Source organism: Entelurus aequoreus, linkage group LG09 (genome assembly GCF_033978785.1).
Source record: "Entelurus aequoreus isolate RoL-2023_Sb linkage group LG09, RoL_Eaeq_v1.1, whole genome shotgun sequence".
NCBI classification, from domain to species: Eukaryota; Metazoa; Chordata; class Actinopteri; order Syngnathiformes; family Syngnathidae; genus Entelurus; species Entelurus aequoreus.
Genome location: NC_084739.1, coordinates 26,134,973 through 26,159,811, shown reverse-complemented (window position 1 = coordinate 26,159,811; position 24,839 = coordinate 26,134,973). Strand labels below are relative to the sequence as shown.

At 37.8% G+C, this 24,839-nt stretch overlaps 1 protein-coding gene across 5 annotated transcripts in view; it reads left to right on the top strand.

The window, feature by feature from the left end:
- Positions 1-853: 853 nt before the first annotated feature.
- tacc2 (transforming, acidic coiled-coil containing protein 2) overlaps positions 854-24,839 on the top strand; it is a 93,351-nt gene continuing 69,365 nt past the window's right edge. The window contains exons 1-2 of one of the 5 annotated variants that reach the window (XM_062058441.1): positions 854-1,184; positions 8,799-8,864. In XM_062058441.1, coding sequence (XP_061914425.1) covers positions 1,074-1,184; positions 8,799-8,864 — 177 coding nt within the window. In that variant the 5' untranslated portion in view covers positions 854-1,073. Of the gene's footprint in view, positions 1,185-5,930; positions 6,058-8,798; positions 8,865-13,088; positions 13,262-24,839 lie in introns of those variants that run through there. The other 4 variants (XM_062058445.1, XM_062058444.1, XM_062058442.1 and 1 more) reach the window with 4 other exon arrangements.

Below are 24,839 nucleotides of genomic sequence, written 5' to 3'. Positions count from 1 at the left end.
CCATTTCTCAATTCAACATGTTACTACTTCAACATTTTTTGACCGTTTCGAAAAATTCCAACACCAACCATTCAGAAGATTCAAGTTTTTTAGCATTTCTTTTTTAAAATTCCCTGTTTTCCCTAATTTCCATGAAATTCCCATTGAAAAGAATGGCACATTTTTCAAAGATACACAACTCCCAATTTTTTTTATCCGATTCAACTTCAAATTACAACTTCAAAATATTCAGCCTGTTCAGGAATTGTGTGATCCCTTTCAACAATTGTAAAAAAAAAAAAAAATCCCGTAGTCCTAGAATTCCCCATTTTTAGGGACATTTTCCCCATTCAAAATTAATTATCCATTTTTCACAGTTCCCACATTTTTCAACCAATTCAAACCATTCCAACATCAACACATTCCACTCATTCGACTAACACTTTCCCAAGTTCCAAACCAAATTCCCGTTTTCCTGGAAATTCAAACTATTCTTACATTCATACCACATTCTATCAGCATTTCAGTTCAACTTCAGCATTGGAGCATTCACACGCAATTCCTCCAGGGATTGCCTCATCTGGTTATTTATTAAGATTCAAAATTGTTTCTTGCAAGCATTAAGTTTAAACTGTTTCTTAAAGTTTTACATTTAGAATCTTGTGGTACCTGTTTTAAAAAAAGTATATAAAAAAACCAAATAAGATGAAATAATACATATTGGGTATGAGGCTGACTGCATCCGATGGTGATGTACTGCTGCCATCATTTTTCTGCCTCTTGGTCCATTTAAAGAGACAGGCACCCTATTTCTGCCTCCTCTCTCACCCCCTGTGTATTGTCCCTCCGAAGCTGTGCCTTCCTGTGCTCATCTCTGGATGAGGCTGGAAAGCATCCCTTATCGTCTCACGCTCATTTAATTAGGTCGGATTCCTTACATAATGTCGATTTTTTTGCAATGTAGATTATTATTTTTTTTTTACATAATGATGGCTGGAACAAACACACCACAGGCAATGCAGTGCATGTGTTAGTCACTCAGGCACGCAACGATCTTGCTGCCTCTGCGATGCTGTGGCTGAACGACAACAAGGATGCAGTTCTGCAGAAGGGTCCTCTGCCAGCCCTGTAGTGCCAGAGTCACTTCACCACAGGAGGACATGGAATACAGGATGGGGGGCTGCATCGGAATTTCACACAGACGGGTAAATGGAAATGTATTTCTGTGTTGCCAGCGAAGAATAGACGGTGCTCGTGTGTGGTATTTCAAAGGCAAAGACTGAGGGTTGTGTTGGAGGAAAGGCGACATCAGCTGTGGGGAAGCCAGGGGGAGATGAGGCGAAATAATGGAAGGCAGCTGAATGGAGTTCCCTCACTGATAAAATAATTCAGGGTAAATATTTAACCGTTTGCTGTCATGTCTGTTGAAACATCCAAATCTTAGTACTGCCAATATTTGGACACGATAATGCCTGAGGGCTACAGGTGGGGAATTGTGGATTGCATACATCTTAACAAGAGGCTCTCCTGTACAGACTTGATCAAGGTTCCATTGAGAAAAGACCTAATAGTTCTTGATGAGATGTTTTACACCAGAAAGAAGAGAAGATGGAAGTCAGTAGGGAGTGAACACCCTCTGTGCAGCTGCAACAGCCTCCAGTCTGGTGCATGGTAAGACTTTCTGCAAGATGTTGGAATGTGTCAGAGGAGAATGTTCATAGGTCAGTGGTTTTGGATCTGAGTTGTTCCACTCCAATCTCATACAACTTGGACCTTGTTAAATACTTAGTCATACAGGGAAAAAAAAGGCCCTTTCCAAAAATAAAGATTTAGTGCAGGAGTGTCAAACGTAAGGCCCGCGGGCTTGATCCGAACAGGTTATATATCCGGCCCGCGGGATGAGTTTTCTAAGTATAAAAATGAGCCGAAATTCTTGAATGAAAAAAAACTGCTGTTCTAAATGTGTCCACTAGATGTCGTAATAACAATTCTTTGTATCTATGTAGATTATGCTACATATGTAAAAAAATATATATAAACCACGGGGTGTTAGTACAGGGGTGTCAAACTCAAATACAGAGTGGGCCAAAATTTAAAACTGAACAAAGCCGCGGGCCAAGGTTGAACAAATTAACCTTTTAATAGGGACCCAAACACGTTTTGCATTGAATATTGAACAAGCAAGGCTTATATAACTTTATAGTGACATGCAAAATCGAGTTTCAAATAATAATAATAATAATTAAAAAATATCAATGGCATATCAAATAAAATTTAAATAAAAATTGAGTGCCTCTTTTCTATTTGCAGCCTTCTGAGGTAAATATCAAAATAAACTTTTTCCACAGGCTAATAATACATTTGAAAATAAAATAATAATGAATGAATCAACATTCAAGCCTTGAAGTAGCAAGAGAAGGTGCATGAATAAAACGTTAATTATTGCTCAGTTTGCTACACTGATTTGCTTTAACACTGAATATGGAACAAGCAACGCTTATATAACTTAATAGTGCAAAATCAACTTTCAAAAAACAAACGAAAAAACATCAATGGTATATTAAATAAAATGTAAATAAAAAATGGAATGTCTCTTTTCTATTTGCAGCCTTCTGAGGTAAATATCAACATTAACTTTTTCCACAGGCTAATAAATTTCAAAATAATATAACAATGAATAAATCAACCATTCAGGCCTTTTTACTGCTCAGTTTGCGACTCGCTGATCTAATCTGATGTGCCCAAGCCAGATACCTGGCATCTTTTCTGGGATGCTAGTTCATTAATGTCTGGGCTCAGGTGGGCGGGGTTTGGTGGTAGCGGGGGGTGTATATTGTAGCGTCCCGGAAGAGTTAGTGCTGCAAGGGGTTCTGAGTATTTGTTCTGTTGTGTTTATGTTGTGTTACGGTGCGGATGTTCCCCCGAAATGTGTTTATAATTTTTGTTCGGTGTGGGTTCACAGTGTGGCGCATATTTGTAACAGTGTTAAAGTTGTTTATGCGTCACCCTCAGTGTGACCTGTATGGCTGTTGATCAAGTATGCATTGCATTCACTTATGTGTGTGTAGAAGCCACATATATCATGTGACAGGGGCCGGCACGCTGTTTGTATGGAGGAAAAGCAGACGTGACGACAGGTTGTAGAGGACGCTAAAGGCAGTGCCTTTAAGGCACGCCCCCAATATTGTTGTCCGGGTGGAAATCGGAAGAAATTCGGGAGAATGGTTGCCCCGGGAGACTTTCGAGAGGGGCACTGAAAATCGGGAGGGTTGGCAAGTATCAGTATTAGCGGTAAATGCGGTGTTACAGATTTTTCTCCATGTGGCCCCGGATCTAAAATGAGTTTGACACCCCTGGTTTAGCGTCAAGTGTTAATGCTTTAGGCCAGGGTTCAGTTCAAAACTTGGGAGACAAACATTTTTGCAGCAAATTCCAGAGTGCTCCTGTTGTGTAGAGGAACTTGGGCCTTTACTGTAAACACATTGGCAGATGCTTGCTTTGACATTTGAACCTTGCTAGCAAACATAGAACACTGGGGTCCTAACTTGGGATTTACATAACTGAGGCGTTCCTCAAGGCACCCCTTTAAGTCCTCTTCTTTTTGTCAGTTACGCATTCCTTTCATCATGAGATTTATGAAACGAAGGTGTTGCTGTAGCTTGTTTACTTCAGATGCAGTCAGTAGTCATTGCTTCAACGTATTTAGTTGTACTGGTAAGTGTTTCTCAAGGTTCCACTTTAGGTCCTTTCTTTTCACCATTTGGGCTATTCAACCCACAAGTGTGCTTGTTGTGAGAGACTCACATTTTTACCGCTTAAAAACACAAGAGTGCTGGTTTAGAGATGACCATTGACTACATTTTTTTTGCAAAAGGCCCCTAAAAACGACAGGAAAGTTATGACCTGTTTGATCTTTTTTGGGGGTATTTTTCCTGCGTTTTTTGTTCACTTCCTTTCTTGTGCTCTTATTTTGTTTTGACTTCCTGTTCTAGTTGTAATTTCCCTGCACAATCTTCACACTGCTTCTTAGCGCTGCCTTCATCACCTGAGGGTGATTAGTACTATGTTTTTCACCTGCTGCTAACCATCACCTGGGGCGGTATTTAAGGCAGTCACATTTCATAGTCAGTGTGGAATGATTGTCTTGTTTGGAGCTAAAGTGAAATGTTAAAGTCCCAATGATAGTCACACACACACACTAAGTGTGGTGAAATTGTCCTCTGCATTTGACCCATCCCCATGTTCACCCCCTGGGAGGTGAGGGGAGCAGTGAGCAGATAGTTGAATAGCCCTGCCGCATCATCACCATGATATTTTAGAATTAATAATAAAAAAAACAAAGTGACCAATTGAGTGTTGATTCGCATAAGCGTGTTTGATTCCCTAAGATTAAGGTTTAAACTTGCATTAGAGCTGCTGCCCAACCCCTCGTTGACTGAATACAAGGCTTTGTGCTGCACTATCAGTGTTAAGAGGATAAAGTGCAATACTCCAGAGTGTGTCAAAATCAGGCGACCTTTCACTTCCACTTGGAGCAGTTATGGCGTCCTCAGCTCCTGTTCTGTCCCCTCCCTTCTACCGCGTCCCCACTGTGTCCGTGCCGCCTGCAGCGTTCACCCCGGGCCGCCTATCAGCCCCCGTTTTAGCGCCGTGTCCCCACCTACTCACTTCACGTGCAATGCCAGAATAGAAACAGACTTCAGTCAGACTGTAAACAGGCTGGACGGGCTTGTGCAAGCCTGGGCGAGAAATGTATTCCAGCAGGGGTGAGTGCTGATTTTTGTTGGTTGCTGATTCATTTGTGATGAGAATATGAAGATAAATGCAACCTTTGCTCTTTAATCATTTTAGTGTTGTCTTAAGGTGAACATTTTGGTGTTTTAAATACTGCAGAGTTGATCAAACTAATATCCTTTTGTAATAATGTTTTCATACAGTGAAGGGCAGTATATACCACACTCCATGTTGTTCAATGGTGGTCAATGACACTTTTAATACTAGTGTGCCATATTTACATTTCCAAAAAACAAAAAAACTGAATTGCAACCGCTAGGTAAAGTACGTAGACAATTACGGCTAGGAGGTTGAAATTACATCCCCTATCATCCAAACAGCAAGCAGGCAGGCTGACTAGAAGTGAAGTGTTACCATGCTACAGTAAACAAAACACATTTTTAGAAATGTCCTATTATGACACCGTCCACAACATCTAATGTTTATAAACACAATGTAAGAAGATCCAGTGCAATATCCAAAGTTTAAAATGTACAATGACGCTATCAGAGAGGTATGGGTTTAGGACTATGTTTATTATTGTGACCAATGTCACAGAGCAATATTAGTAAACCCAGATTTGTGCACAGCTGGTACATACAGTATCATATTAAATGAGATTGCAAAATTAACAGCTAGTGTTTGTAAGTAAGAGAAAAAAAAAAGCACAGTCCAGCGCACATTTATTTATAAAATCTTGCATATTCAGGTCAGTGCTCTCTATTTGTGGAAGCGTACTTTCAGTAGTATCAGCCATCATAAACGCCTCCAGTTGTGGTGGCATTGCTGCACGGTTTATGTAAAAGAATATCTGATATGTGTAATGCACAAGTGTTGTTTCTATTCTTTACCGAATTTCTGCTTATACACATTAAGTACACCAGCCCATTCTGACAAAGATAATAATACTGCAGCTTTCTGAGAGGTATTTAATTTAACATAACGTCTTAATATCAGATGATATCACTTAAATTAAGACAGTATGTGCAGCTTTAAGTGTAGTAAGTGATTTTCTGTTTATACAATGTTTGGCTTTTAGCTCATTAGGGGAGGTTGAGGCTGCACTTTGACCCCCTGTGGCATACGTTCCTAATCACTAAAACAACATACATGTAGCTACTGTACATACTTACAGTACCATTCTCTGTCTGCTGCTCTAACCCTGTGGAGAAGGAGTCCACTGAGAGATCTCTGGTCCACAGCACATTGTGTGTCTCTCTGTTGAGTCTGGGAAGGCCTGGAGGGTCCTTGAGTCACTCAGCCTGATGAGAGATGGGGAATGAGAGCAGCACGACTGAGGCTCTGGTAAGAAGAGACACCATATTGCTGCGATGCTATTTGCATAGGACTATACTTTAATACTCAAATATAACAGTAATATCAGTAACATTTTATGCTGATATACTAATTTCCTCTTTTAAATACACAGCTAATTAACCATTTTCAAAACTATAGAAGCTTTATTGATGTTGGTGCTGTCTAATTTTTCTGTTTTTTTATGGACCTTGTTGTGTGCCATCAACCTGCCGGGGGACTACAGATAGAAATTAGCCTTTGGCCACAATCTGGCACATTTACATGTTATAAGTTCATTAATGTATAATGTCCCATGCAATGTAACAAATAAAGATATAAGACCTATTTAAACACCGAAATCTAACACGTTACAGCTTTTATTATCCTAACTTCCTTTCTATGCCTAGAGTATCTGTATGTTATTGAAACTATAGGAGCATTACCACATGTGATTGAAGCCCCACTCAGATGGAATTTTGGATTACCTTAAAGAGATTAAATGTGCCTCTTAAAGAGCTGAGCCTAGATAGTCGGATTTAATGTTGTATAGCATTCAAAAATACTGCTTATTAGTTAAAGCAAGGGTGTAAAACTCGTTTTCATTGAGGGCCACATTGCAGTTATGACTGCCTTCAGATGGCCCCTCTCAGAGCATCCAGAGAGTATTCACAGCGCTTCACTTTTTCCACATTTTGTTGTTATAGCCCTATTCCAAAATGGAATAAATTCATTTTTTGTCCTCAGAATTATACAGACAATACCCCATAATGACAATGTAAAAAGTTGTTTCTTTTTTTTTTAACCTGCAAATGTATTAAAAAAAAATTAAAACAAATAAATCACATGTACATAAGTATTGACAGCCTTTGCTCATTACTTTGACACACCTTTGGCAGCAATTAGAGCCTCAAGTCTTTTTGAATACAATGCCACAAGCTCGGCACACCTATATTTGGGCAGTTTTGCCATTCCTCTTTTCAGAACAAGCTCCATCAGGTTGAATGGGAAGCATTGGCTTTCATCCAGGATGTCTCTGTACATTGCTGCATTCATCTTTCCCTCTATCCTGACTAGTCTCCCAGTTCCTGCTGCAGAAAAACATCCCCGCAGCATGATGCTGCCCCCACCATGCTTCACTGTAGGGATGGTATTGGCCTGGTGATGAACGGTGCCTGGTTTCCTCCAAACATGACGCCTGGCGTTCACAACAAAGACTTCAGGCTTTGTCTCATCAAGCCAGATCATTTTGTTTCTCGTGGTCTGAGAGTCCTTCAGGTATATTTTGGCAAACCTTTTACGAAAAAATGGCTTCCGTCTGTCCATTATACCATACAAACCTGATTGGTGGGTTGCTGCAGAAAGGGTTGTCCTTCTGGAAGGTTTTCCTCTCTCCACAGAGGAATGCTATAGCTCTGGCAGAGTGACCATAGGGTTCTTGGTCACCTCCCTGACTAGACTAAGATGAATGCAGCAATGTACAGAGACATACTGGACGAAAACCAACATTTCCTATCCGACCTGATGGAGCTTGAGAGGTGCTGCAAAGAGGAATGGGTGAAACTGCCCAAAGATAGGTGTGCCAAGCTTGTGGCATCGTATTCAAAAAGACTTGAGGCTGTAATTGTTGCCAAAGGTGGATCAACAAAGTATTGAACAAAGGCTGTGAATACTTATGTAAATGTGATTCTTTTAATTTTTCATAAATTTGCAAACTTTTTTTTCCCACATTGTCATTATGGGGTATTGTCTGTAGAATTTTGAGCACAAAAATGTATTTATTTCATTTTGGAAGGCTGTAACATAACACAATGCAGAAAAAGTGAATCACTGTCAATACTTTCTGGATGCACTGTATAACCATGATTAAATATGTATATGATTGTATAATCGCCTCATGATATTGTTACACATGCATTTGATTATTAGATACAAATTAATGGATAACTTGTTTTGAAATCATAAGTCTCAGGGTTTGTTTTTATTTTTAACAAAAAATTGTAACACTGTATATATTAAACAATATTTTGTTGTACTTGTACAATGACATCAACGATCCACCCATCCATCCATAGTATATTTGTTGCATGATCAGATAATATTGAAATTTAAAATATGTGCATTTTTATGCAGTGAATATAGAAAATGGAAAACGATATCTAGTAAATGAAGTGTAGTGATGAAAATTATTGCTAACAGAACATTTTTCTAGTAACTACTGTACTATTGAATTAGTTTCTGTTACGCCCCCCCAGAAGGAAAAAAAAAAAGTATCGCTTCTATATAAAAGTATACCTCTGCATAACATTGTGTCCTTATCAATATTAAATAAAACAAAAAATATATATAGATCATCTTGCAACAAAACATACATTTACTAACACGGTGTAGTCTCTAACAGAAAGGTTATAAAGTGCATCAATTTACCTGACTTTTTTTGACCCACTTAAACCATTTGATACTGAAAAATGTTATTAAAAAACTAAGAAAAGAATAATCTACCAAATTAATTTAGGTGCCCAATATATAAAACACTTTAACCTACAAAACAAAAATGGATGAAGCAACCTGTGCTGATTTTTTTGAGGCAAGTCAGGATTAAAGGCTACAATGAGCACATTTTTAGTGCACAGCTTTTCGAAGCCCAGTACTGCATGATACTGATAAAGCACGTTCCCCGGGGTCAAGAAGTGTAACACCACCATGCTCAGTGGGCGTTTACATGAACATGTTATTGCAATTTATCATTGCAGCCGGAAGAGGGCGCTCCAGAACACGTTCTGTTTCCACCCCAGGAAAATCCCAGCGACCCTTCAAAGGTACGAGATAACAAAAAAAAAGTGTGTTATGTGAGAGAGTAAAGCGACTAAAAACATGCTTGTGTGCATGAACGACACCTTGAAGGAGTCTTTCCAGTACATTCCTAACATAAAAGTCCATATTTTAAACCTCAAAACAATACATATCTTGAATAACCATGTTGTTGAGAATTGCATAGTAATTTTACCATGTTTTTTAAAAAAATTATTTATTTATAATATGCAACATTTACATACAAGCAAAGAAATAATAAAGATCAAAACATGTACAGAAGCAGTACAAAACAACGCCAGGGGGATGTAAACTCAATAAAGCAACTAAAATAGAATGCAATACTGTATATATATACACTACCGTTCAAAAGTTTGGGGTCACCCAAACAATTTTGTGGAATAGCCTTCATTTCTAAGAACAAGAATAGACTGTCGAGTTTCAGATGAAAGTTCTCTTTTTCTGGCCATTTTGAGCGTTTAATTGACCCCACAAATGTGATGCTCCAGAAACTCAATCTGCTCAAAGGAAGGTCAGTTTTGTAGCTTCTGTAACGAGCTAAACTGTTTTCAGATGTGTGAACATGATTGCACAAGGGTTTTCTAATCATCAATTAGCCTTCTGAGCCAATGAGCAAACACATTGTACCATTAGAACACTGGAGTGATAGTTGCTGGAAATGGGCCCCTATACACCCATGTAGATATTGCACCAAAAACCAGACATTTGCAGCTAGAATAGTCATTTACCACATTAGCAATGTATAGAGTGTATTTCTTTAAAGTTAAGACTAGTTTAAAGTTATCTTCATTGAAAAGCACAGTGCTTTTCCTTCAAAAATAAGGACATTTCAATGTGACCCCAAACTTTTGAACTGTAGTGTATATACATATGTAACAAAGTGTAAAGCCATAGGCTCACACAAGTTCCGTAAATAATCCAAATTTGGAACACAGCATCATAGTTTTCACAGCTTTTTGGTTGTTAGAGGTAGAAAGCATTTTAAAGTAAAGTTCTGAATTATTTTTTAAAGGCACAAAAAAACAGAGAAACTTACATTTATGAATATAAAACTTAGCCAATAGTATAATGAGGTTGCAAAGATAAAATTCCTTTTCACATTTTTTTTCATACTGTGTAAATCCAAATAGGACAATTTTACGATGTTGTTGTCATGACAGTGGAGCGCTGATGACGTCACATATTGAGGCTGTAAAGGTGAGGTAGCACCTTTTGGCAAGTGTACTGAGAGCCTCCTGCAGTGGAACCTAATCCTCTCTCAAGGGGGTCACAGCAGGCCCTGCCCCTTGGCCTAATTCCCAGCATTCACCTGCAGCACCGCTGTCATGTCAAGTAGTGCAGTGGTCCCCAACCACCGGTCCGGGCCGGTCCGTAACACATTTTCTACCGGGCCGCACAGAGACATTCATCATTTATAACCGACCGCATTTTTGTCAGTCCCACCAGACACATCAATCAGCCTGTTCATAGATGTATTATGAAACTCCTGATACGAAGTCGCCGTTTGCTATATTTGTTACATCTTTGTTACATGGGACAATGCACATTAATAAACATATAGAATCTAAAGGTGCCAAATTGTAGCCAAAAGCTAGGTTCCATCTGCAGTCCGCAGCAGGTTGATGACCTAAGATCAGGGCAGATCAGGAACAAAGTAACCATAGTAGTTAAGGAGAAGTGCTAAATTGTTGCATATAATAATTGTGCTGAAGATAGAAAATACACATCTTCTTTGGCCTGGTAAGTTAAAGTGCTGGTGTTATTGCGCATAGTCCTATTACACAAGTAGTTAGCAATAACAGATGTATTTACGCATGGAAAATTGGACCCAAAAAAGTAGAGATGTCCGATAATATCAGGCTATTATCGGCCGATAAATGCTTTAAAATGTAATATCGGAAATGATCCGTATCGGTTTCAAAAAGTAAAATGTATGACTTTTTAAAACGCCGCTGTATGAAGTGGTACACGGACGTAGGGAGAAGTACAGAGCGCCAATAAACCTTAAAGGCACTGCCTTTGCGTGCCAGCCCAATCACATAATACCTATGGCTTTTCACACACACACACAAGTGAATCCATGCATACTTGGTCAACAGCCATACAGGTCACACTGAGGGTGTCCGTGTAAACAACTTTAACACTGTTACAAATATGCGCCACACTGTGAACCCACACCAAACAAGAATGACAAACACATTTCGGGAGAACATCCGCACCGTAACACAACATAAACACAACAGAACAAATACCCAGAACCCCTTGCAGCACTAATTCTTCCGGGACGCTACAATATACACCCCCGCTACCCCCTAACCCCCCCCACCTCAACCCCACCCCCCCCAACCCCGCCCACCTCAACCTCCTCATGCTCTCTCAGGGAGAGCATGTCCCAAATTCCAAGCTGCTGTTTTGAGGCATGTTAAACAAAATAAATGTAAATGATAAATGGGTTATACTTGTATAGCGCTTTTCTACCTTCAAGGTACTCAAAGCGCTTTGACAGTATTTCCACATTCACACACACATTCACACACTGATGGCGGGAGCTGCCATGCAAGGCGCTAACTAGCAGCCATCAGGAGCAAGGGTGAAGTGTCTTGCCCAAGGACACAACGGACGTGACTGGGATGGTAGAAGGTGGGGATTGAACCCCAGTAACCAGCAACCCTCCGATTGCTGGCACGGCCGCTCTACCAACTTCGCCACGCTGCCCCATAATATAATATAAAATATAAAAATATAAAATAATGCAAATTGTGACTTCAATAATAAATATGGCAGTGCCATGTTGGCATTTTTTTCCACAACTTGAGTTGATTTATTTTGGAAAACCTTGTTACATTGTTTAATGCATCCAGCGGGGCATCACAACAAAATTAGGCATAATAATGTGTTAATTCCACGACTGTATATATCGGTATCGGTTGATATTGGAATCGGTAATTAAGAGTTGGACAATATCGGAATATCGGATATCGGCAAAAAAGCCATTATGGGACATCTCTAATAAATAACTTTTAGAATGGAAATACAAATCCACAGAAATATATTGGAACTAATGGTAAGTATTTCTAGCTTAATTATATAGCCATGCTTTTGTCCTTGAATGTGATTTATCACCTATAACCCCTAAGATACTAAAGCCAAACAAAAGCCTACTACTAGCAAAAAAAGAGTAAAAAACTTAAAGTCTATGGAGAGCTTTTTTGCAAAGGGAAAAGGCCAGGGGCTCCCACTAATTCAACGTTATGGTGAGGTTTTTTTCATTTATTCATTTTTCATGCACTTATCCGCCACTCGTGGAAGGCCGGTCCGTGAAAATAATGCCTACATTAACACTAGAAGTCCCAGCATTTTTCTGTCTACCTAGAAGACCCAGAGAGGGGTCATTTGGCCCGACGCTTTTCCCGAATACACTAATCACTCATTTTGTTATGGTAATGAGGCTGTTAGGGGCAGTTTGTCTAGGTAGACAGAAAAATTATACATGTGGGAAATGCCGAAAGGAGCAATGGCAGTGCCAGGATTGTGAGTGACTGCTCAAATGTATGTCAGTCACGTTTACATGGACATGGTTTTTCATTCTTTGTAAATATGCTTTTTTCTTTGTAAATTTTTTTTTTTTAAACTATTTTTGGCACACAAAAATAACAATTGCTTCTGCAACAACCCTCCACACCAAAACTGGGAAAACAGTTGCTTTTTCATTCTTTGTAAATATGTTTTGTTTTGTATTTTTTTTAACAATAAATGTCAGAGTGTTGATCCCTTCATTCTGTTGATCCTTGCAAAAACACACACAACCTACCTCAGAACTAAAGCTTGAGCTGTAAGGTCCCCTCCCCCACACAGGCTCAAGTGGCCCCCTGCCGTGTGCCACTAACAGCCACATTTTCATAACAAAAGGAGTGTCCACAGGGGGGACTAGGGGTCAAATGACCCTCTTGTGTGTTTTCTAGGTAAAAATGTCAATTGACCCTTCTCTGGGACTTCGCGTGTTAAACCGGTCCCTGGTGCAAAAAAAAGGTTTGGGACCCCGGAAGTAGTGCATCCAGCCAAGTGGAGGGGGGCAGAGGTGAAAGGTGGGCGGGACGTGCAAGAGTTGGGAGGAGTTTAGACAAGATGGAAGGTGGTGGTGGTGGTGGGGGCGGAGGGAAAAATTCCTAGCCCTTCCCGGTTGCCAGCTGAGTGACTCAGCGGCAGTGTTTGTACTACCAACACGCCCGAGGAGGTGCATGGAAATCTAGGAGGGAGGAGGCAGCAGCGAGCGGGAGAGAAGGGGAGGAGGAAGCTGACTCTCGGCACAGTAAAGGAGCACTGCTGGCTGCGTGTTCACAACAACGCTCAGCTGAGGCGTGCACAGTGGCGGGATAGCAACACAGTGAGTGAGTACAAACAGGAGCTGTTGCAACTTTCTATGATCTATTGTGTGTTTTGGCTGTCATGTTTCTGTTAGTGTCTGCTGTGCAGCCGAGGGCTTGTTAACACATGGCCCCTGGCATTTTTTTTTTAAAGTACTGCTGCTGTGCTTGTTGTTGTGTGATAATAAGTAACCGAAGGGGCCGCACTCTGTGATAGCAAAGCTGGACTATAACACCATAAACCTCTCCAAGGCTTTCAAATGTGTACTATAATATTGGTACATGAGCCTTTAATGTAAAGGCCTACTTGTATTGCAGTAAACTTGTTTGTACCTTTTCATAGTGCTGAGTGGACAGTTAGTTAGTTTCAGGAAGCTTCGAGCTAGCAGAAGCATTCACTCACTGGACACCTGCACTTGAGAGAATCTCTAATATGGCCCTTAAAAAGATAATAATGCTCAGGTTTTTTTTATTGACACTATTACAGAGTGTTGTCCCGATACCAATATTTTGGTAGCGGTACCAAAATTATTTCGATACTTTTCGGTACATTTCTAAATAAAGGGGACCACAAAAAAATGCATTATTGGCTTTATTTTAACAAAAAATCTTACGGTACATTAAACATATATATATATATATATATATATATATATATATATATATATATATATATATATATATATATATATATATATATATATATATTGCAATTTAGTCCTTAAATAAAATAGTGAACACACTAGGCAACTTGTATTTTAGTAGTAAGTAAACAAACAAAAGCTCCTATTAGTCTGCTGACTTATGCAGTAACATATTGTGTCATTTTCCATTCCATTATTTTGTCAAAATTATTAAGAATTATTCATCTACTTGTTCATTTACTGTTAATATCTGCTTACTTTTTTTTTTTAACATGTTGTATCTACACTTCTGTTAAAATATAATACCGTATTTTTCGGAGTATAAGTCGCTCCGGAGTATAAGTCTCACCGGCCGGAAATGCATAATAAAGAAGGAAAAAAACATATATAAGGAGTATAAATCGCATTTTTGGGGGAAATTTATTTGATAAATACCCAACACCAAGAATAGACATTTGAAAGGCAATTTGAAATAAATAAAGAATAGTGGACAACAGGCTAAATAAGTGTACGTTATATGACGCATAAATAACCAACTGAGAACGTGCCTGGTATGTTAACGTAACATATTATGGTAAGAGTCATTCAAATAACTATAACATATAGAACATGGGGCGGCGTGGCGAAGTTGGTAGAGTGGCCGTGCCAGCAATCGGAGGGTTGCTGGTTACTGGGGTTCAATCCCCACCTTCTACCATCCTAGTCACGTCCGTTGTGTCCTTGGGCAAGACACTTCACCCTTGCTCCTGATGGCTGCTGGTTAGCGCCTTGCATGGCAGTTCCCGCCATCAGTGTGTGAATGTGTGTGTGAATGGGTGAATGTGGAAATACTGTCAAAGCGCTTTGAGTACCTTGAAGGTAGAAAAGCGCTATACAAGTATAACCCATTTATCATTTATAACATGCTATACGTTTACAAAACAATCTGTCACTCCTAATCGCTAAATCCAATGAAATCTTATACGTCTAGTCTCTTACGTGAATGAGCTAAATACTATTATTTGATATTTTACGGTAATGTGTTAATAATTTCACACATAAGTCGCTCCTGAGTATAAGTCGCACCCCCAGCCAAACTATGAAAAAAATTGTGACTTATAGTCCGAAAAATACGGTAATCGCTTATTTTTCTGTTTGGATACTTTACATTAGTTTTGGTTGATACCACAAATTTGTGCATCAATCCGATACCAAGTAGTTACAGGATCATACACTGGTCATATTCAAAGTCCTCATGTGTATGTGTACAGGGACATATTTCCTGAGTTTATAAACATAATATGAATTTTAAAAAAAACGAAAGAAGATGTTGTGATGCCAAAAAATATCGATGTAATCATATTAGTATCGACTAGATACGCTATTGTACTTGGTATCATCACAGTGGATGTCGGGCGTTTATTTACATTTTGATGCTGGTGAGCTACGGTGTGTAGTGAAGCATGTTTAGCTATTCCTCGTCCTGCAGGGAGGATACTTGTAAGAAACATACTTTATTTCTCGCCATGGAGGCAAGGATTAGTGATTTAGAAAGTAGCTAAAACACTGCCGACTGCGGATGGACTTAAGCCGCTAGCTACCTAGCCATGTCTTAAAGCACATCTTCCTGAGGGCGTTTCAGTGTTATAACTTCACCTTTATCGTCAGTTTTTAAGGCAAAATGCGTCCATTCGTCCCTTTTCCGTTTACACACTGTGTCTGCTTGTAAGTACTCCGTGATTGTGCGCTGCGGAATATGCTCGTCTGCTCGTAAAACCAGCAATGACGCGACGTGACGACGACGCGGGCGCGGGGTGGGGTGCGGTACCGGTACTTTTCAAAGGCGTTATAGTATCGAATATGATTCATTAGTATCGCGGTACTATACTAATACCGGTATACCGTACAACCCTAATTCATTTAACGCTACTGTGTTTCTAATATTTTGTCAAACAACAACAATGAATGTCCATAACAACTTACTAGTACTGTATGTCATCATGCTCTAATATTAGGGGTGTAACGATTCGTTTGAAAGGGGGAATGCACTTTTTTGGGGGAATTTTGCTTATCATTCATAGTCATTATGAGAGACAATCATCTTTTTTTTAGGATTCTAAAGATTAAAAAAACGCCTGCATGGGGTCACCATTTTTGCCTTCAAAGCCCTCTAAAAGTATTTCAAAACCCTCCTTTAAAGATTTATATTCAGTATATAATTAACAGACTCATTCATCCATCCATCCATCAATCCATTTTCTACCGCTTATTCCCTTCGGGGTCGCGGGGGGCACTGGAGCCTATCTCAGCTACAATCGGGCAAAAGGCAGGGTACACCCTGGACAAGTCGCCACCTCATTGCAGGGCCAACATAGATAACAATATGTAATATGTACAATATTTACCATATTTTGCTCATTTTATACATTACTTCTTTCCTGGATGCATTTATTTATTTCAGTGCCCATAGCAACGCACTTTCTGCTTCTGTCAACACATGTGTGTTCCTACTAGGGTTGGGTGATATGGACGAAAAAGTATATCTCGATATATATTTTTACTTAAACTCGATATCCGATGTATATCTCGATATATTTTCCGGTGAAAGTATACATATAAAGATATTCATTTTTGAGAAAGATTCAATGAAATTGAATTGAATGACAATGACAACTGTCCTGTAAACAGTCAGTGACACTTTTATTAACCCAGTTAGTCAAGAAGGGTATTAACAGCACAGAAAAAAACTGTTTAAGTAGCACAGAATTACATAACATAAATAAAATAGAAAAATATTATTTCTACGTAAAATAAATAACATAGCTGTGCAAATAATACAAAATGTATCAAACTCAGATAAAAAATACATTTGCAGGCAGGCACTTTTTAATTCCCAGACGATGTAATGGACTGTCACACGCGTACGGTTCTGGTCAGCCCCAAGTAAGTGACTTGACACAATTGTGCGGCTATGATCTTCCTCACTTCGGCATACATTTTTGGCAGCATGTCTCGTGCGACATATGCCCGGCTTGGCAACTCGAGAACACTTTTGATTTGGGCTTACATGGTAAACAACTCAAATTAATGTTTTATCCAGACGTATACATATGTCCAAATGTGGTCAAGTAGACACGTTGTGGGTTTCCTGGATGTCGTCTACATCGCTAAAAGAAAAATCTAAAGAAGAAAATTCCCTTGCCATCTTCCACTAATTTTTTTAATATATAAATCGCCCGCTTGAATATTCCCTCTTTTCTTCTACAACTCTCTCGTTGTCATTTGGGATGTCTGTTGTGATTTCGCTTCCTGGTTCGATGACCCGCCCTATATTGCCTCTGATTTGCCTGTCCCTAATATTTTGCCCTAATGTCAATCAATCGTGACTCATCATAGTAAACAACCAACCAGACGTGGATGTTCTTATACGTGCTTGCACGTCTTGGAAGGAGGAAGGGGAGGAGTTTAGTAGCGAGTGGGAAGCAGGAGAGAACAAGGAATAAACAAATAAGCGGTGTTTGGTCATTTTAACGTGAAATAAATTATATCGATATTGCAATATTTTCTTAATTCATATCTTGTTAAAAGATATATCGATATATCTTACAAACTCGATATATCGCCCAGCCGTAGTTTCTACTTCTGGAAACAAACGCGTGTATGTTCTAATCATGGCAGACTTTGTAATAGACGACGAAAATGGCTATTTTTGGACAAATGAGGATTCACATCCTTATCTTTTTGAAGCTGAATATACGGAGGATGAACTGCTGGTTGTAGAAGCGAGCACAAAGAGAGGGTGAAACGTTGCAGAAGACAGAAGCCGATAGTCAGGACCGGCGTGACTTAATGGTGTAAATGTGGAGCTTGGAACCAAGCTATGCCAACAGAAATGGAGTGCTTACCCAAAATCAACTGGAAACGTCCCCGACTAGCTTGACCAAGTAGACAAATGTCCAACGAGTGAGTCACTACAACATTGATCATGATTTTAAGGTTGGGCCAATAAAACAATATCAACATATATCACAATAGACACATAATAGATATTAATAAAAAATGCGTTCGATAAATTATTCAATATATATTTATATTTTTGGGTCGGAAATAAGCAGAAATGATGAAGCAAGATTTGTTTCATGATGTCACTCGTGCTTTGGGAACCCAGCAATCAGGAAATAGGAAGTGTCACTGAGCAATGGGCAGGACACGCGAACAGCAAATCGCGTAACAGTATCAACTACCAAGTTTGGTTGCGCCGTCTTTCTGTCTCGCTGTGGTTTCACCGCGTGGAGTGAGAAGAGAAAAAGTAATATCTTGATATATTAACTCAAACCTAGAATCTTGTCTTTAGTTTTGTTGGTTTTAATGCAGATGGTGCGGCAACATCCTGACACTTCCAAGTGTCGCTTGAATGACTCTGCATCTACCTTCAAATCTACTTTAATTATTTTATTACCTATCCACTTAAAAATAACAACCTTGGTAAGTTGAAAATTGTTTTACTGTGTCAATTGGCAGGCTTAAATAAAATAAAAAGTGTCAATGTAGCATATAATATCGCAATTTAGTTTTCAGCCATATCGCCCAGCCCCAATCATGGTACACACAGCACGTCATGCTTGGTATTACAGATTACAGATTCATGTCCTATTGCATTGTGCTGTGCATTGCAAACTCAAATGCCATTCAGCTGCTGTGGCTGAAGCTAGTTTACGGCTAATGTCGTAGCATGCCGTCGCAAGATGATGTGTTACTACGCTAGAAAAAACAGTACCTCAGGGTTCACTGTTACCATAACAATGTTGCTACTGCTTGGTTATTATACAGGTTACAGAACGTAAATGTTGGCGTTTTTTGGATGCATCTTCACATTGATTTAGAGGCAGAATTGATTGCTCCCATTAGCTGCATTGCTAGTCACCTAGAACGAGCGGATTATTACAAATTAAAATAATTTAAAAAAACATGTTTTTTCTTGTCTCTCATAAGGATTGTGAATGATAGGCAAATTCTTAAAAAAAAGTGCAATTCTGATTCGATTCAGAATTTGTGGTTGTCAAATTTGTCGATACAACTCAGAGGCGATAGTATTTTTTTTTAAAACAATACGATTCGAAACGATGCAGTGAGTTAAAATCACTTGAGTAACTTTTTAGCCAAATATTCAACCAGTGTGACTATAAAATCGGACATTGTGACTGTTTTGTTATGTATTTCTTGTTTAGCACTTAGCATTACTGTTACTTGATGGTTTAGTGTTTCACTAAAGCTGGAGCTGCTAAACACCCAGCTTCTAAAACTTGTAGCTCATCCTCCGTATATTCAGGCTCAAAAAGATGCGTTTCTGGATAATCATTTGTCTCAAAAGTTTTGTCTTTGGTTCTCACAAAGTCTGCCATGAGTAGTGATAGTCTTTTGTTGCTGATGGTAACAGCGTTCGTTTCCAGGGCACTCTGTCAACTCAATGTGCCCAGGAATGAAGTCACGATAATGTTCAAAATGACCAAACACTGTAAACAATACATGTTATCTTATCATATCATCATTACATGTTGTCATACAGAATGTACAAACAAGAGAAAGACGTGTGTTGTTGTCTCACATAAGGATTGGTAATTATAAGCAAAGTTTCCAAAAAATGTGCAGTTCTCCTTTAAAGGAGGTTCTATCCATGAAATAGTGGAAATATTATATATATATATATAATGAAATCAGTATTATCTGTGTTTTTATTGTATATAGTAAACTCAGAAAAATCTGAAAAATCTAATATGAAATAATGACAAAAATAAGAATTGTATTAATTTACTATTGTATATTGCTGTGGTTGTACAATGAGCTTAAATAGTATGTTATCCCTAATATTAATACTATTGGTTGTGATGTTATAATAACAACAAGAAGAAGTGATCTGTGTGGCGGCAAATAGCAAATAATTTAATATTAACTTTTATTATTACACACATTTTGTAAGTGCAATCAACTCATATCCCTAGTGTGTGTGTAATCCAATTACAACAAACTAATAGATCATTTGATTACTAAAATAATCCTAAATTTTGTGTCAACATGTGAGTTGAAAAAGGTAATGGGATTTAAAAAAAAGTACATTAAAAAAATTGTAATCCCAACACTATATTTGTTGTCATGAACATTGACAACCAATATGAGACATAAACTTGAAACCCAAAAAATAATTGTGGTGACAATACAGGTGAAGCCAGTCTCCTAACGCGTACTGTGCTCCACCTTAACTGTACTGCATATTTATACTCAACAACACACCACCTTTCACCACAAAGGCGCAGCAGCTCTTCAGAATGGTAAGCTTATGTAAAAAAATAAAATAATAATACGTATATTGTAATGTCGGCGCTAAGCTAACCGGCAATTACATTTAAACAAGTTGTACATACTTTGATCAGTTAGTGTAAGTGTTGTCTAGATGCATGCACAGATTTATAAATAATTAAGCAATTGAAGTGTAGCAGAGCATTATAGCACAGTTTCTATTTAAGATATACTGAATGGCAAATGGCTGCTGTACATTTGCACCTAATGTATAATAATGTGCCCGCAAACTTGTTTTTGTCTGACCTTTCCTTTGACAATGTTGACACAGCCAAATGTTGTGGTGTAAGGCTGCAGGTGACCTTTTTGACGGCGCCTTTTAAAAAGACGTTTACTATTCCTTCAGTGTTAAGATACAATCTAGTCAAGTCAGTGGTTTTCTTCACTGGACTGATTTGTGTTTTATGCCTTCTCCTTCTAAAATAATAGACTATTTTGAATAGCTCAGTGCAAGAAATAAAGGGCTGCTATAATTACTGTTTGTGCCAATTTAACTTAATTAAAGAGTGATTTTCTGCAGATGGTTGCACATTATTTTAAAGCTGCCGTAAAGGCAAACTGAGAAGTTAGAAAAGTATCAGTTATCTGTAAATATTAGCTGTGCTTCTCCGTAGGCGAGACACAACTCCTTATTATATATACTCTAACACGTGGGTGGGGTGAGTTGCTCATCTTTTCAACACCGGTTTCAGATTACAGCTGTCTTTGCAAATGATTTTCAGAAACGACCCAACTACATCTGTAAATGAGTTTTCACAGCTACTGGCAAATAGCTTTGACTTTATTATAACCATTTTTTAAGGAACAATATGCACAGTATTACTTACCGTAAAATAGGGATGTAACAATAACCGCTGTGAAACTCGCTGCGGTTGGTGTTACAGTTTTTAATTGAAATTATCGAAAAACCGAGATCGATAACCGCCCTTTGATAAACTCACAGACTGGTGCCAGCTCGCTAGCTTAAATGCTAACATGAAAAAAAGAGATGTTAAAAAAAAAAGTTTTTCCCCATTAAGAAACAACATACCTCAATCTCAACTTCTATAAACACGTTGCTGTCTGAGCAACTAATCTATTCAATTGTGCACATTGAACCTACAAACTGTACTCTCTTAGCCTAAGTGATAGAGGATTACCAGAAATAATAAATGATAATAATAATAGATTTGATTTGTTACGCACTTTTAATTTAAATATCTTATAGCGGTAGAAAATGGATGGATGGGCTAAAGTACAAATAAAACTATACATGTTTATCCATTACAACGAACACTAAAACATTATTAGTGAAGCATAAGCTCTCGTGTTTTTCTTTAATTATTGCATTGAACAAAGAGAAAACAGTCTACAAAGTCAAATTCCTTGTGTGTTAAACATACTTTAAAGTTAAAAGTACCACTGATTGTCACACACACACACTAGGTGTGGTGAACTTACCCTCCGCATTTGTTCCACCCCCTGGGAGGTTAAGGGAGCAGTGAGCAGCAGCGGTGGTCGCGCTCGGGAATCATTTTGGGAATTTAACCCCCAATTCCAACCCTTGATGCTGATTGCCAAGTAGGGAGGTAATGGGTCCCATTTTTATAGTTTTTGGTATGTCTCGGCCGGGGTTTAAACTCACAAACCTACCAATCTCAGGGCGGACACTCTAACCACAAGGCCACTGAGCACTTGGCCAATAAAGTTGATTCTGAAGAAACTCAAAACATGCAAACTAGTGGGTTTTCTATTTGTGTGTCTACTTAATTTATTTTTTTTAATGACTTGGTCAAAAGATTTCAGTACTTTTTAAGGCACATTCAACAATACCACTAGAATATTGATAACGGTAATCATTTCGGTCTCAAAACCGTTTTAATGAAATGTTCATATCATTACATCCCGACTGTAAAATGTGAGATCTGTTTAGCAGAACGTAATGTCTCTCCTGTTGTGTTAGCAATAGCACCAAGGCAATCACTAATTACCCTCTTTAGCTTCTTACCATCAACTATATCGATGCTTCTCACAGCTGTCATATAGCTTTAACTTTATTATAACCACTATTAAAGCAATAATATGTACAGTATTACTTACCCTAACATTTGAGAGCTGTTTAGCAGATTGTTGTGTTGTCATGTTGTGTTAGCGTCGGGGCTATTACTCATTAGCTTCTTTAGATTTTCATCTTCAATCTTTATCGTACTTACTTAGTCAACTGTGAATTAATGAAAAAAATATTATTCAGGATCCATGCCACAAAATAATTAGAGCCACTATTTAATATATATATACTGTGTATTAGGGGTGTGGGAAAAAATCGATTCGAATTGCGATTCTCACGTTGTGCGATTCAGAATCGATTCTCATTTTTAAAAAAATCGATTTTATTTTTTTTATTTATTAAAAAAAAAGTTTTAATTTTTTTTAATTTTTTTAAATTAATCAATCCTACAAAACAATACACAGCAATACCATAACAATGCAATCCAATTCCAAAACCCAACCCGGCCCAGCAACACTCAGAACTGCAATCAACAGAGCAATTGAGAGGAGACACAAACACGACACAGAACAAACCAAAAGTAGTGAAACAAAAATGAATATTATCAACAACAGTATCAATATTAGTTACAATTTCAACATAGCAGTGATTAAAAATCCCTCATTGACATTATCATTAGACATTTATTAAAAAAAAAAGAACAATAGTGTCACAGTGGCTTAAACTTGCATCGCATCTCATAAGCTTGACAACACACTGTGTCCAATATTTTCACAAAGATAAAATAAGTCATATTTTTGGTTCATTTAATAGTTAAAACAAATTTACATTATTGCAATCAGTTGATAAAACATTGTCCTTGACAATTATAAAAGCTTTTTACAAAAATCTACTACTCTGCTTGCATGTCAGCAGACTGTGGTAGATCCTGCTGAAATCTTATGTATTGAATGAATATAGAATCGTTTTTGAATCGAGAATCGTGTTGAATTGAGAAAAAAAAAAAAAAAAAAAAAATCGATTTTGAATCGAATCGTGACCCCAAGAATCGATATTGAATCGAATCGTGACCCAAAGAATCGATATTGAATCGAATCGTGGGACACCCAAAGATTCACAGCCCTACTGTGTACGTGTGTGTGTGTGTGTGTGTGTATATATATATATATATATATATATATATATATATATATATATATATATATGTATATATATATATATATATATATATATATATATATATATATATATATATATATATATATATATATATATATATATATATATATATATATATATATATATATATATATATATACTACCGTTCAAAAGTTTGGGGTCACCCAAACAATTTTGTGGAATAGCCTTCATTTCTAAGAACAAGAATAGACTGTCGAGTTTCAGATGAAAGTTCTCTTTTTCTGGCCATTTTGAGCGTTAAATTGACCCCACAAATGTGATGGTCCAGAAACTCAATCTGCTCAAAGGAAGGTCAGTTTTGTAGCTTCTGCAACAAGCTAAACTGTTTTCAGATGTGTGAAAATGATTGCACAAGGGTTTTGTAATCATCAATTAGCCTTCTGAGCCAATGAGCAAACACATTGTACCATTAGAACACTGGAGTGATAGTTGCTGGAAATGGGCCTCTATACACCTACGTAGATATTGCACCAAAAACCAGACATTTGCAGCTAGAATAGTCATTTACCACATTAGCAATGTATAGAGTGTATTTCTTTAAAGTTAAGACTAGTTTAAAGTTATCTTCATTGAAAAGTACAGTGCTTTTCCTTCAAAAATAAGGACATTTCAATGTGACCCCAAACTTTTGAACGGTAGTGTATATATATATATATATATATATATATATATATATATATATATATATATATATATATATATATATATATATATATATATATTTTTACCCCATATGCAATTGATAACTAAATCACTTTAGTTCAGTTAGCAAGTCCGCTTTGTCAGTTTATTTACCACAGTGGCTTAAAAATAAACTGCACTCCATGACAGTAGGAGGAGCTCTAGAGCCGATACCAAGAATGTTTGTTTTTATACTGCTAGCAAAAGCAATGGTTTTCTTTGTGAATAGCTTTTTATATATGTTGGTTAATTTTAAGATTTTGAAGACAACCCTGCCAGTACACAGGCTCTGAATGACTGGTATTTTACACACTTCCTTGCGGTATAATGTCTGCTTAATACTATTTATTGTACTTGTGTAGCTCACTACTGGTGTTTTTTTGTCCAACAGGCAGACGCTTACACTGAGAAGTTAACAATTTAGCTTTGTCTCAGTTAGCAAGTTAGATTTCTCAGTTCACTGACCACCGAACATGTTGAAAAGGGAAACTGGAAATTGAGATACATTATGTTGTAATTGTTTGCATGTTCCAAATAAACTAAAATAATAAACACTGGCTTAAAGATAAACTACACTTGATGACTGTGGGGCACAGGTGTGAAACTCAAGGCCCAGGGGCCAGAAATGGCCTGTGAAAGACTTGATCTTTTCTTAGTAAATGCATTCGTTTTGACAAAAAAAAAATACATGTTCTGCATGCAATTGTATATATTTTTTAATTTAACATTATCTAATATTGTAACAAATAGCAT